The sequence below is a fragment of the Frieseomelitta varia genome, unplaced genomic scaffold (genome assembly GCF_011392965.1).
Source record: "Frieseomelitta varia isolate USP_RPSP 00005682 unplaced genomic scaffold, Fvar_1.2 scaffold_412, whole genome shotgun sequence".
NCBI lineage: Eukaryota > Metazoa > Arthropoda > Insecta > Hymenoptera > Apidae > Frieseomelitta > Frieseomelitta varia.
Window position 1 is genome coordinate 165,011 of NW_025110160.1, and position 14,955 is coordinate 179,965.

General features: G+C 34.5%; 1 protein-coding gene across 2 annotated transcripts; it reads right to left on the reverse strand.

Moving 5' to 3' along the window:
- Positions 1-2,815: 2,815 nt before the first annotated feature.
- LOC122531737 lies at positions 2,816-11,037 on the reverse strand. 2 transcript variants are annotated; one of them, XM_043659897.1, is made up of 8 exons: positions 10,782-11,037; positions 7,116-7,308; positions 5,458-5,575; positions 5,264-5,374; positions 4,992-5,099; positions 4,361-4,627; positions 3,998-4,271; positions 2,816-3,168 (listed from the first exon to the last, which is right to left on the reverse strand). In XM_043659897.1, exons 2-8 carry the CDS (start codon positions 7,306-7,308, stop codon positions 3,061-3,063), a joined length of 1,179 nt encoding a protein of 392 aa, XP_043515832.1. In that variant the 5' UTR covers positions 10,782-11,037; the 3' UTR covers positions 2,816-3,060. The 2 variants fall into 2 exon arrangements, with proteins under 2 accessions (XP_043515832.1, XP_043515831.1); XM_043659896.1 differs by lacking the exon at positions 10,782-11,037 and adding an exon at positions 9,906-10,123 and having other exon boundaries at positions 2,817-3,168.
- Between the last annotated feature and the right edge of the window lie 3,918 nt (positions 11,038-14,955).

Here is a 14,955-nt window from a genome sequence, read left to right on the forward strand (position 1 = left end):
ATGTACAATATATCCCCGGCGCTTGTTTTAATAGCAAGACCAGAAACCATTAGAGCGGATGTAATTAGTTTCAATAGTGGAGCTAACACGTCCGACTGGTCGTACATAAATCGAACGTATCCTCGTAACGTACTGAAAAGTGTGCAGACACTTTTGGCAAAGTCAACTTGCACAATTGGTAATCACTGATCACGTCGGTCGGTAATTCCACAGCACGTGGAATTACCGATAGCACTCAGTTTAATATAATACTGTATTAGCAATGGTGAATACATACAACGTGTCAGTGAGAAAAAACGCATTGTTTAATTTAGAAGTTCGCTCGTAGATAAAGTATTCGTGGAATTTGAACTATTATTGAATGGCAATGAAAAAATTGAAGAGGAAGAAGATTGGAACGCTTTGTTTCGCTAAATTAGCTGGAACGTGTGATTCAGTGTTATCAGGTATCTCGCACAAATGCAACAAACATGTCACGTCAATGGATCGTACGAATCAGATAGGAGTGGGAACAATTATAGGGAATTTTTAGCTACCAATCATGATTAGAAATGACACATACTTATACGATACGTGCGCGTGTTAGCCTCTTAGTATATCACGCATGTTTCTTCAATTCTTATCAATCACGGTAGACAAATCAACGACAGTATCGAACAGAAAACATAGAGCGGAGTTACGAGCTATTGTTTAAGCAAGGATAACGTGACTCAACCGAACATTTTACCGGTTCGTCCACCATAACGATTAGCGTGTCGCAGTCGAGTCTGCACCTGAATCGATGCAATGCAAGTGATGGAAATAAAAATAATCTTCCAATGCACGTCAAATGTACATCCAACAACTTTCGAAGCTTAATTTTCAACAATTTTGACAAATTTCGAGGCAAACGTTTATCGAAACTACCAAAGACGGTTAGATGAGGGGTTGGAGAAAAGTCAATCGGTTAAGACAATTTATTTTCTTTCGATCAGCTCGTTCAGCGCGAGCTTAGTCGACCCGGGACGAAATAAAACGAACTTAAACGCGAAAAAACTCCCAGCCTTTTTAACTCAACGACCCCATAACAAGTGGAATCGCTCGATAACCATGCTCGACAGACACCATGCGGTTCTCTCTCTCACTCTCTCTCTCTCCGACCGCTTCGTCGTTCCCGCTGCCTCTCGCCTCGTCTTTCAGCGACCGGAGTATTGATCCAACCGAGCAATACTTATACACACGGCGGTGTGTAGTATTGTAAACGGCCACGGTTGCCTCGCGAATCTCCGGGGGAGGCTTGTAAACAGCCGTACTGCCCCAACTCAAACTATTTTCGGGGGGTCGTAACGACGCACTCGTTTGCGTTGGCGTAGGATGCACAAGAGGAAGGAAAATTACGCGTGCAATTGCGACATCGGACGTGCGTTGCCGTTGACGCGTTTGGAACCACGCACGTGAAGAGGAGTTAGGGGGGGGGGGGGGGGAGAAACGGGGAGGGCAGCAGCCCGAAGTAAAGGCGAGCCATGACCTACGTGAGAGACGAGCCATTTTGTAAATCCGAGAAAAGTCTAGGGATGTTTCTAGGTTTCGCTAGCTCGCGTGCAAACTCGATTATCAACGATCTGAAATTGGAGCATGGAAATGCTGTTAGAGCATTAGAGGGAGAAAGAGAGAAAGGGTTAGAAGGAGAACGATTGTTCGATTGTCTGTCTTTCTCGTGGCTTTTTTCCTTTTCTTCTCTTTTTTTTGATCGATCACAGGAGATAGTTACAAAAAACTTTTAGGAAGAAATTTCCTCGATCTTTTTTTCCTTTGATTGATTACTGGAGATACAAAATTTTGGGAAGAATTTTGTCGATCTCTGTCATGGTTTTTGTTTCTTTTTTTTTTTTTCTTGATCGATTACAGGAGATATTTACAAAATTTCATTGGGAAGATCTTTCATCACACAATTTCGACAGTATATCTTACAGTTATTCGTTTATTTATTTATTTAAGTGGGCGAACGTGGCAATCGCGTTTTAAGTACATACTCTGTAACTCTGCAGTACGGACGTATTATGCAAATTACATAACAAGTAGTTATAAAATGGAAAGTATGACTCCACGTCGGTCGTTTCTACGTCGATACATTTAAAAAGTAGAATTACAGGTTTCAGCGGATTGAACCTTTGACAACGAATGTAATATATCCACTCCGTGCTCTCTCTCTTTCTCTCTCGAGAGAGAACTAGGTTAAAGCGTATAATTTTCGAATAAAAAAAAAAAAAAAAAAACGAGAGAAGATATAATAATATACAATTTCTTACAAAATGTAATATCTTCTCTTTCTCCCATTAAAAATCTCTCTCGAGATCACATCTCGCGTTTTTTTAATGAAAAAAAAAAGAAACAAATTACTTTTAATACCATCGAGATATTAATGTCGAGTGAAAAAAGAAGATCCCGTAGCTGTTCTACTGCGTTAATTAGTCGGCGTGTCTTGGCAAATGAAAAATGCAACTCATACTTTCGGGGGGGAAAAAAAGAGAGAGACAAAGAAAAAGAAATACTTAGTAACAACGCGCGTTGATGCAAACTTTTCCATTAGCGCGCGTTTCACTGCGTTCGCGATATAATGGTACTTCTGTTCAGTCTTTAACATGCACAATGCTGCAGGTTTAATAGCAGTATTAATATATTAATATATTAAAGCTACTATTCACGTCGATAGCGATCCTTCTTATTCGACGATCATTTCGAGCCAATTTTAATTACTTTAAAAGCAATTTTTGTTTTATATATATATATATATATATATATAGGGTGGGTCAAAAATTTCTTCCGACCTATTTTTTTTTTTTTTTTTTTTTTAATAAAACATCAAAATATAAGAAAAATTTTATTAATTTTAGATTAGATTTAAATCGCCAGTAAGAAGTGATTTTTGGCCCATCCTTTATTATGCGAAACACTTGTCGACAACAGACAACAGATCGATCGATCGAGACATCGAGGTCAAATCTGATAGGCTTATCGATCCGAGCGTATCGCGAGCGTGTCCAATTGCTCATCCACGCGATCTGACATGCGATACCGCCATCACAATTCAACGTTAGATCCACTTCGACGGACGTAGCGATTGAAGTAATCGGGGCGCCAACACTTGCAGCTTCCCGGCACCAGGAACCAATCGTAGTACAGTCTTACCTGCAAACGGTGTGTCAGGAAATTGTTAATTAAAAGAAAAAAAAAAACGAAGGAGAAAATTTATACCTGGAGCATCTTAACCATCTTAGGTGCCACGCAGAATTCTACACTTTCTATTTGATGGAAATATATGTAAAGGACCTGTCGCAAAATTCATCTCGACCTCGAATTTCAAGGTTAAAAAATTGTTTCTTCTTGCATTGTACTCTGCTCATCACGAAGGTAAAACTTTTCCAAGGAACCATAGGTTGCAACCTAATGGTTCTCTTGAAAAATGGCCAAAAAGTTTCTCAATCATTCAACACTGTGGACGCGTGCGTTCTAACAGCGACTTTATAATTCTAAACACGCAGATGTAATGTTTATATTTGTATTGTTTATATTTCGAACAGTGTTAACAGTTAGTCTTATCGTTTGATTATTTAGACTCACACTGACACTATGATAAATGAAACGTTAGTGAAAGCTAACACGAAAATTATGTAAAATAGGCGTCTGAAACCATAAAGTCGCTGTTAGCAATCGTTCACAATGTTAATGACTGAGAAACTTTCTTGCAACATTTTTCAACAGAACTATTAAATCGTGATCTATGGTTTACCTTAAGTAGAATACAATGCAAAAAAGAGAAACAAAAAAATGTTGACCTTGAATTTCAATTGAAGGCTTCTTCCCCTCCTAATTACTTTCTCCTCGATTAAACCTAAACCACGTGCACAAACAGAGGCTTTACTTTTCTGGCGTTGCTTGGCATTTTCTCTGCTCGCTATAGCGCCGCGTGGCACTGTCCAACATGGTCTTTTAAAGAAAGCCCCTGCAACTGGATTACCTGGAAGCAACCCATCTCGTCGACGCCGTCGCAATGATGCTGGGATCCACTGTTGCGAGCCTCGTTCTCGCCGGCGCGTTTCTGCAGGTATTGCTGGTAATTCTGGAAATCGTGAACGGGGGGCGGTGAACCAGCGGCGTCCTTCAGGCCGGTAATTCTCGAGTTTTGACTCTCCTCCAGGAACGTGTCCGGATAGAATATCTCCGCTACTAGAAGACTAGTCCATCTTGGCGACGACAGGCAGCCACCATCCAGATAATGACACCTCGACTGCCTGTAATCGAAAAATTCGATCGACGTTGAAAATTATTCACAACGACAACAACAAGTGGAGAATCTTATGGTCTGTGTATCGTGTATTACATGCATCTGGTTACTTCGATAGTCTGCGTGAAGTAACCCTCGTAAGGGATTTGGACTACGTAGCGCCAAACTCCTTGATAGTTCTTGGCGAACACCGGTGTCGCGTACTCCACTTTGGCTGGACAAGGAGTGGGTGGACCGGTGTACTCTGGCTTCTCTTGCGGCGGTGTTCGTTGACGATACTCGGGCGTGGAGGGCTCGTCACGGCGTTCAGCCGCCGAGGTAGCCAATGGCTCGCCTTGTATAGCCTTGTACAGCATACACACCCTTTAAAACGAAACAGAAATTTGTCCATTCAAGATCTAAACTGTTTTTCATTTTTTGTTTAATAATATTCTGTATTGTGTTAAGTATAATAGTATTTAATGTAATTTAATATAATATAATAATGTTAAATATTAATTTTTAACATTATAATTTAATATTTTTTAAATATTATTTTAAAAATATTTAATATTAAATTATAATGTTAAAAATTAATATTTAATATAATTAATTAAATATTATTTAACAATATTTACAATAAAAAATAATTTATTAATTTATGATAATAATATAAATAAAAATAATATTTAATATAAATTAATTAAATAATATTTTATGTTATAATATACTGAGCTGTGTGACGTACACTCCTGCGCCATTTTCGCAGAATTTACGACCGTTTCGCAGACTGTCCAACGCGCTTTCTGAATCGGACGATCGTTTGCTTCTGCTTCGTTTCTCGCCGGTGTCGACGCTAATATTAAGAAGAAGAAATTACATTTCTCAAAGTCTAAGGAGAAAAACTTATATTTTTGTATGTTTGAGAAAAAAAAAACTAAATGTTAAGAAAATAAAAAGGAAATTACATTTTTTTAAAATTTAAAGAGAAAAACTTATATTTTTTACGTGTTTACTAACGAATTTTGGAAATAGGACTGAACCGTGGCGACCTTCGGCAATGAATCGTCGGCCTTGAGTATAGGCAACGCTTTGCTCAGAAATTTCAACGTGTGATTTTTCAATAGTGCGCTACAAAGAGAGAGAGAAATAAAAATGGATAAGAGACGTGAATTATATGGTGTATAAGTGAACTTCAATTCTTTTACACTTACAAAGGATACGACGAGCCGTTGAAGTATTGATTCATAGGATTTCGCGGGATATAACCCTTGTTGAGATCCCCACAAATATTGTGTATCGAGACGTAACCTTTTCCCTGCTTACCGGTGTCTAAAAACATTTATACATGTTATATATATATATAGGATGAATCACGTAACTTGCACCTCAAATAACTCTTAAATTATATGGCGTATCAATTTTTTGTGATTTGTACTTTACTAATACTTTTATACTAATATTTTTTTATTTTGGAATTTAACCTCTTGCGCTAGTAACTGGTTGACAGACCATAACGAGTGACCAAACCGTATACATTAATTCGTCTTTGAACTCGTCGGTATGATGTCACTGGATAGAAATTATTGAGAAATAATAAATTTATTATTTGTTTTGCCTGGGTTATACTTAAAACTGAGAAAATATTGTAATTTTGGGACAAAAAGTTCTCGACGTGCGTGGCACGTCATTCCAGCGCAAGTGGTTAACCTCTTGCGCTGGCAACTGATTGCGGACTATAACGAGTGACCAAACTGTATACAATAATTCGTCGCTTTCTTTTTGAATTCATCGGTATGTCACTGGATAGAAATTATTGAAAAGTAATAAATTTATTATTTGTTTTGCCTGGGTTATACTTAAATATACTTAAAACTGAGAGAATATTGCAATTTTTCGGCCAAATATTCTCGACGTGTGTGGCACGTCATTTCAGCGCAAGAGATTAACCACGTTGCGTCGACAACTGATTGCGGACCGTAACGAGTGACCAAACCGTATACAATAATTCGTTGTTTTCTTTTTGAACTCGTCGGTATGATATCACTGGATAGAAATTATTGAGAAGTACTAAATTTATTATTTGTTTTGCCTATTTCGTTTTACTTAAATATACTTAAAACTGAGAAAATATTACAATTTTTGGACAAAATATTCTCGACGTGCGTGGCACGTCATTCCAGGGCAAGAGGTTAATATTCTCTCGATTTGTGGCAAAGAAAAGATATATGGTTCAATTAAAAAAAGAAAATAAAGACATTGGTCTTGGGAAGTTTGAAATCTCTCAACACACAGAAAAAGTTGATACACCATATTTTTCCCTTGAAACCATACAACTTTTGTATCAAACAATTTTTTATTAGGCGCCTAATTTAAAAGTTACTTCAGAGTGCAAGTTACGTGATTCATTCCCGTGTATACAGTGTGCCATTTCTATAATAAGCTCCCATAATCTACAAATGCAATCATCTCCAAAATTATTCGTCATTTAAAAAAATATAACTCTCAAATGTACTGTTTTCTGTTTTAATTATTTTAACCAATAATTTGGAACGCTTAATTTGTTTCCAGATAGACACGTGTAGAAGATACGAAGGTACTATTTTTTTCTCTATCTAGAGACAACTTAAGTGTAAAGCAAATTATTGCCCCTCGAAATAGAAAAAAATGCATTTGAAATATTTTTTAAATATCGAATAGAAAATAATTGCTTAAAATGAGACATCCTATATATATGTGTGTGTGTGTATGGGTGTGTATTTATATATGTACATGTATGTATTTATATATGTGGAAGCAGCAGAGAATAATTTGCAGTTCTTCATTGATGACGCACGAAATTAAATTAAATGGTACATTTTGAAATGCATACCGTAGCATTCTTTGTCGCTGTCTATGTAAGGTGGAGGCCTCACTTTAGGCGGTTCCGCATTCGGTGACTTCACAAAGGCGTAATATCCTTCCGGGGGTTCGTTAGATTCCGTTGTCGAATCGACGTCGCCCGGTCTCGATTGTTTTGTGTCCGGATATTCATTTGCGTGACACAGAATGCATAAAAGTACCATCTACAAAATTCATGTAACACGTATAGTACATACATATATACATGCATGCATATGTGTACAGTATGCTATGTACAAATTTCTTATAAATATCTGTATCAACTTACTTCTTACAAACATATTTATATAAGATATTTCTTACAACTAGTTTCTAAATTATCTGTATCAATTTCTATATAAATTGTCTATATCAATTTTTTGTAAATTATCTATATCTATTTCTTATAAATTATCTGTATCAATTTTTTTTAAATTATCTATATCTATTTCTTATAAATTATCTATATCAATTTCTATGTAAACTGTCTATATCAATTTTTTGTAAATTATCTACATCAATTTCACATATATTATCGATATCAATTCCTTTTATTTGCGACGTTACTTAATTACGTAATACGATTCTCCTTTCACACTGTCCTCGTACATTCGACTCATAACTGTTTGGATTCTCGCGTCACTTTATCTACTACGAAAAATTCTTTCGGCCCTGTCGTTACGGTGGTTCAATTAAAATCTTAACCTAAAAACAAACAGACGATACCTGCGCCAGCGGGGGAGGGGGAAACGTTATTCGAGCAGAAGCCGGGATCAACGACATACAAACAACACGCTGTTCGAACTAGCGCGTCTGTCGATGATTCCTCCTCGCAGCTCTACGCATTTCGCTCTTACAAGGCATTCTCCGTTAAGTAAGATACCGAAGTGTATCGTATTCGGCCTTAACGGTACTCGGCCCATGCTCCGCAGACTATTAATACCCGGGGACTATAGTGTTGTACACCGGCTCTGCCCCACTAAGCGCACCCGACCGTCGGCCGTTACATTCTTTCGGTTCTTTAACTTTTAGGAATTTTCGAGGTTTTCGAAAATCGTTACGCGGGACTGCGAAGCTCAGACCATCTCATCGATCAAACAAGCTGTCGAAGATGCACGTTGTTTTGACGTTTCATTTATACCAGTGGTTCCCAACCTTTTTTTTTTTTTTTGACCATGCCCCACCTAAGCATTCTTAAAATATGTCTCTCCTGTGACACATAGTTATTATTATTCAAAAAGTGAATTTCTGACGCAAAGGAAGCGTCTAACTTGATCTAAACAAACTTTCAAAGAACATGACATCCATGAAGGAAAATAAGTAAAAAAAGTTAAATTTTCACTTGAAGAAATGCAAAATATTCACTGTCAATGACACGTTATCGAATTGCCCCCACGTTGGGAACCATGGATTTATACAGATTCTCAGGATGGTTGGTTGAGAAAAATGTGGTAATTGGTTAAGGATTATTTAGTTATCAAAAATGTTTTCTTCACTTTTTTCCTTATGCAAAGTGTCACTGCAAATGCTTTCAGTCAATTTTAATGTATCCTGTGTATAGAATGAAATCATTCCTACTAAAATAAATAACTTTCTTATTATATATTTTTTTAATTTTTTTTTTACAAGCTAAAGTAGACAAAAGAGTAATTTTTAAAACATAATGAGAAAATCATGTTTGAACTTAAATTTAACTTGAACTTGGTTTTTTTCATACATTTTGATGTTTCATTAAAAAAAATAAGGAAGAAACTTTTGGCCTGTATAATTCGTTTTTTTGACAAAACATTGCCAAATTTTTACTTTTTTGTAAGAAAAAATGAGTTGATGTAGTAAAATTGTCTGAAACACGACAGATATTAGAAAAGGGAAATAGGTAATGTATTATCTTTATTAGTTAATAAAGCTTACATCTGCTTTTAAATCTCTCTGAAAATAAAGAGAAAACATTTTGTTCAACTTAAATAAACACTATAGTTATCTCTGTGGTTGAAACTAAGAAGTATATTTAAGAAATATTTAATAATAATATTTTGTATCATTTAATAATAATATTTAATAATAATAATTAATATAATTTAATAATAATTATTTAAGATTTCTGCACGCGAATAATTAATTTCCTTTTTTGTTTTTATCATTTGCTTGCTCTAGCTTCCATGACATAACCTTCTTTTACTTTACAAGTGATTTTTTTTTTTTAAGATTCACAGAAAGAACTTATGCTTGTTTTGTGATCTCATTTTAATCTTCATTTAATATTTGTATATATTAACATTTGACATTCCATCGACAAAGAACAATATTGAAGAAAGACGGAAAGGTATACTTTTCCTGTCATGACGTTTATTACGCATTTGTGTAACGGTATTACTTTAATACCGGTTCCCTGTGATTACTGAATACGGGACATTTCTATAATAAGCATCGACTAGCGCAAAGGAAACGAGCTTATCGAACTTTTCCCTAGTTAGTTTTGGCACAGAATGCGTTACCGAATGCGTGGCGATATTGGCTGTATATATCACAAGAATAATAGTTAATTAATATTTAAAGTAACAAACATTTAAAAAAAATATATCATCGTTCGTTTGTTACATATAAATATTTAAAATTACCCGAGTAATCGTGTATAAAAATAATTTGTTACTTGTAAGAAGAAGGTACCATGGGGTAAGTAATAAAATTACAGAAATGAAATAACGCTAATTATTATGATGATTAAAAAATAAAAGCGAAGATACGAGAAGAGAAAAAGAAAACGAGTGGTTCACCAACTCACGACGAGTGTGTTTCGAAATTCCATTGCAGCCAATGCTCTCTCTTCTCTCCCTCGAAACAAGGAAACAAAACGTACTCGTGTATCAAAACAAAGGTTCCGCCTCGGAGATATCTCGTGACCAGTCGACGGTCATAGCAAAACTGAACACATTGAACCCGTGCTATGGTGTATAAGGAGCCACCTGCTTCTTCGGTCCCGTACTCATCACCACCAAAGGCATCCACCAAAGCCGTCCCGCGTCAAATCCCCCCTCGACACACCTCAAAATTATACTTCCTTTTTTTTTTCGAGAAGTTCAAACACAATTCTGAATCAAATTTCTTAAATTCAGCTCGTAAAATCTTCAATCAATAAAATCATTTAGAAGGTTCAAATCCAATCTGACTTTTTGGAAATATTCAACGACAATTGTAATGTTCTTTCTGAAGTCTTTTTAAATTGAAAAATATCGAAATTTCTATACACAATCGTTAGATCGTTTATTGAAATTATAAGTCGAGTTTTCCTTTCCCACGAACGATGTAAAACGAGAATAAAATTTTGAGGATAAGTGAGATTCGTACCGTGCCGCGCCGCGCCGCGGTGTGTTGCGCATGCGTGCCAGTGGCACCTTAGAAGTGAAGATAGCGGAAAGTGATCGTACCAGACGAAGATACGAGTAGCTTGTATCCTTCTCTTCAAACTGATTACCATTTGTCACGATATATTTCATCGTAATTGTCACTTTTGAACAGAGAGAACTTTTGAAATCCATGTGACCAAAATATAAATCTAAATATAAGAATAATATTAATAAATGATATCTGCGTGACAAATAGCTATTCGTATTATAATGAAAATTATAAGAAAATACAGACAGATTTATCTTATACTTACGTTTCAATTCTTCAATTTCCCTTCCGTTTCGTTCTGTCAAATACTCCGTTGCTTGCAAGACTATACTATACTTGAGAAGTACGAATGTAAAATTATAATTTCGCTTGTAGCATCGAACTTTATTTATCGATAAATCAAGAACATTTTTACCAGCTTTCTATCGAGCTACTTTTTTTTTACCAGTCTTCCAATAGCTGAGAAAGATCTCGCGAGGCGAGATCAAGGCACTTCCGGAAATGCGCGTCGCCATAGCAGTTGGTCAAGGCCATCGACTCATTGAACATCCTTCCACGGCAAATGGACAAAGAAGAATGCGGAACGACAACCTGTCGATCTACGTGCGCATTGGCGTACGAGCAAATTTTTTCATTCTTCACGTACCATTTTGTAATTGTTACAGAATATCACGATTATAATTGTCATAAAAATAAACTCATATAAATAGCTGCATACATACGAAGTAGCTGTTTTCTTTAAAGTTTGGTTAAGTTCAACTTATTCTTGAGTCTAAGTTAGATTAGTTACCTGAGTTTAAGTTTAATTTTAACTTATTTGAATTTAATTTTTAGTTAATTTCAACTTATCTGAGTTTAAGTTTTAGTTAAGTTCAATTTACTCGAGTCCAAGTTTCGGTTAATTTCAACTTGCTCAAATTTAATTTTTAGTTAATTTCAACTTACCTGAGTCTAAATTTTGGTTAATTTCAACTTACTCGAGTCCAAGTTTTTTCTAAAAAAAAAAAAAAAAAAAAATGCAAATCGGAAAATTAAGTTTTGAAAATTCGATACCTACCTTTCGACCTACTGTGTATTTTGGGGGAAAAAATACCAAGGTGTTAAAAGAGATTAAAGCGCGGAAACTGATGCATGTTTCACGGAGATTTAAACGTGTCATGTTTACGACATTGGGAAATGGTTTGCCGCTTGGAGCGCTGCAGGTCATTGATTCGTGATGTAGTAATCTAAATTCCAGATACATAATAGACCTTGATGTTAAAAAAAAAGAAACAAAAACAACGATCTAATATTATACGGTTCTAGAATGTTTGACTAGTAAAAAGTTAACACTAAAATTACCAAAAATGGTCAAAATGAACCATTTATAATTTCTGTTAGACATTTTATAGATATAAAACAGTGTATTTTTAAAGATTTAAACAATTTTTCGTAAAATATATGAATAGAAACTTGTATGCTCCGTTCTATTGTAACGTTTCTTTATTTTTTTGTCTTCAGTGTCTCTGATGGAAATTTTATTCTTTAATCGTCAGTAGTTCCAGTATTAATTCAGACTGACAGACATTGTCTGGAGATAATTATTCTGTAGGGCCAGAAGTTTCTTCCCACCTATTTTTTTCTTTTTTAATAAAACATTTTTAATCTGTGGAAATAAAAAAATTAAAAAAAAATAATAAAAAAAATTATGGATTTATTTTGTAATTTAACTTTGTTCTGGCAAAGTAAACTGACTGTTTGTGCTAACAAAATCCGCATTAAATTAGCATCTTTCATAATACCTCTCAGTTTATATCTCACATTATTTATAGTGCATACATTTTTAAAATTTCGAAAGAAAAAAAAACAGAAAACTACTAAATGATCGCAGAGATGTTGCAGTTTCAATTGGAAACGATCTACAGTTAGGAACAACCTTAAAAAGTAGCTCTGGAAATTTAGAAATTCCATGCAAAAGTATTTACGAGTGATTTCGAAATTTTATTGCAAAAAATTGTTAATAAAAAATAGTCGATAACAGAAAATATATATATATATTTACTATCTTTCGCGCAGCAGTTCCTGCTTCGATAAGATTGGCTGCAACCAATGTTAAGGTATCTAACTAGAAGAGATTCCTTTACTAGTTGAATGTGCATTTCCGAGGATATTAATTCATACTAATAATACTGAATAATATTAATACCAAACGTCTTACCAAAACTTTTGTCTAAAGTTCTTATTAATGTTTAAAAAGTAGTGCAGAAGAAAGATGAATATATTTTTGATAAATAGTAAAATTTTATTGTTTGTCTACATACTATAATAAAGTTAAATAGAGTTAAATAGAATAAAAAATAATATATATACATATATAGAATAATATAAATATAATACTGAAAAAAAATAAGAGACAAGTTAATACAATGTACAGCAATGAATGTTTAGCTTGAAAACTATGATGAAACTGATATATGAAATAATAATTATAATTAATGCAATAAACAGGATAAAAAATAATATATATATAGAGAGAATAATATATATAAATAATGAAAAAAAATAAGGGACCAGTTAATACAATGCACAGCAGTTAATGTTCAGCTTGAAAACTATGATGAAACTGAGTTGCCTTATAGCATGTTCTCTTCAATATGTTTGTTTCCACATACTGTCCCTTGTTTTCAATTCTAACGGAAAACAGAATACCAAGATTTATGTCCGTCGACTGTCTCTGAACAATTGTCTCTCCCAATCAGTTTGGACAAGGATTAAGCAATTCCAATTATAAATTTTCTGTTATAATGACATACATAAAGCAATAAAGTTAAAAGATTTATATTTAGAATTTTTAAGCTCACGTTCCACTTTGCTACCACATTCTTTTTCTTTTAGAACTTAACAATGTTGCGCTAGTTTCTTTTCTTTTTGAAGAGGTTATAACTACAAAAAAAAAAAAAACTACTAAAGTTACTAAATCACAACAAAAAAAAAAAAATTACTAAAATTACTAAATCTCTGTTTTTGGAATGAAAGTACACAATGTATAACTTACCAGCAGAAATATACGACCAAATAACGAGCACTTCAGCATAATCTTCCAGCACAAACGACGACACGTCTTCTTCGGGAAGCGAGTACACAAGTAGAAACGCGCTAATGAGAGCGGAAGGTGTGTGATGCGAAGAAGAAGTGGAAAAAGAACAACAATCTCGACACTTTTAGTAGGATAGATGACATTTATTCCATTATTTTATTGTTATTACTTGCTACTTGAATGCTATACTCGTAATAGGTATCTATAATTATGTGTTGATAATTATGCGTGAATTTAAAGAATATGTGAATTCAGCCGCAAGATGTACAGCCCGTGTCAGTGTTACAATCGTCATATAATCGTAAATAATGATAGAAAGAAAATTCATGTCCTCAGTTTTGAATGCAAACACTCTTTAAACGGGGTTTGGGAACGATGGCAGCTCATTGATTTCTCTGTTGATTCCTATTTTCTTTTTTTCTTTCTTTCTCACTATGGCTCGATCTTATAAACGTACACACGCTTTAATACTTTCTTTTTTTTTTTTTTTTTTTTTTTTTTTTTTTCTTTTATACCGCGGCTAGGATATTCTCTCCGGGTCTATTTTCTTTTTTGTTTTCCTCTCGTCACAATGTTTGGACTTGAAAATTTCTCGATCACTGTTTTCCTGCCAACCTGACACCCTTACTTATTATAAATTCCTAATTATCTTACGAAATCGTAACGCACAATATGGGTACACAAGATACCATTTCTTCTTCTTCTTCTTAATTCTTCTTATTTCTTCTCTAGTTACGACGAGTTAAACTCTCTCGCTTTAAACAATATACAAATATCTTTCCTTATGTATGTATATATCCCCACGATCAAACTCGCTTTGATCAGTTTTACAATCGATTCTGCGCTAAAAACGATCAAATACAAACTATATATGTACTTGCTTTCGTCCGAAAGTTTTTGGTCTATACTTAACGTAATACATCTCGTCTAGATTTTTTTTTTCTCTTTCTTTTTTACATTAAAATTTTGATCAAAATACTTCTATCTGTTTCACCCCCCTCAAGAAAAAAGAAAAAAAAAAAAGAAAAAAAAAACAAATTGAAAAAAGAAAGGGACTGTTCGCTACTTTTTGTTGAGACGAATCATTATGTCGACGACGAACGAAAATATGTATATATAGCAGAGAGAAAGGAGTTCAAGTTCCCTCTGACCGTACAAAAGTGTGATCCCTTAACGAGAAATTAAATATACATTAAACGAGTAAATGCGCGAAATATTTTCGAAAAGTATTGAGATCCCCTCTTCCGAGTCCGGGCATCTTTTCGTTCACGTGACGAAATCTCTAAGCAGCAACGTGAAACGAAAAGAGATTTCCACCCGAGGTCAACATTTTTTAACGATGATAACTTGGAGGGAAAAAAAA

Bases quoted from the DNA above. Each gene is read 5' to 3' on its own strand.
- LOC122531737 (XM_043659896.1), bottom strand. From the start codon at position 9,929: ATGGAATTTCGAAACACACTCGTC. The intron at 7,309-9,905 runs GTGAGTTGGTGA...TGAATTTTGTAG, and splicing joins AATTTCGAAACACACTCGTC to ATGGTACTTTTATGCATTCT. The intron at 4,628-4,991 runs GTACGTCACACA...TTCGTTTTAAAG, and splicing joins TGCGAAAATGGCGCAGGAGT to GGTGTGTATGCTGTACAAGG.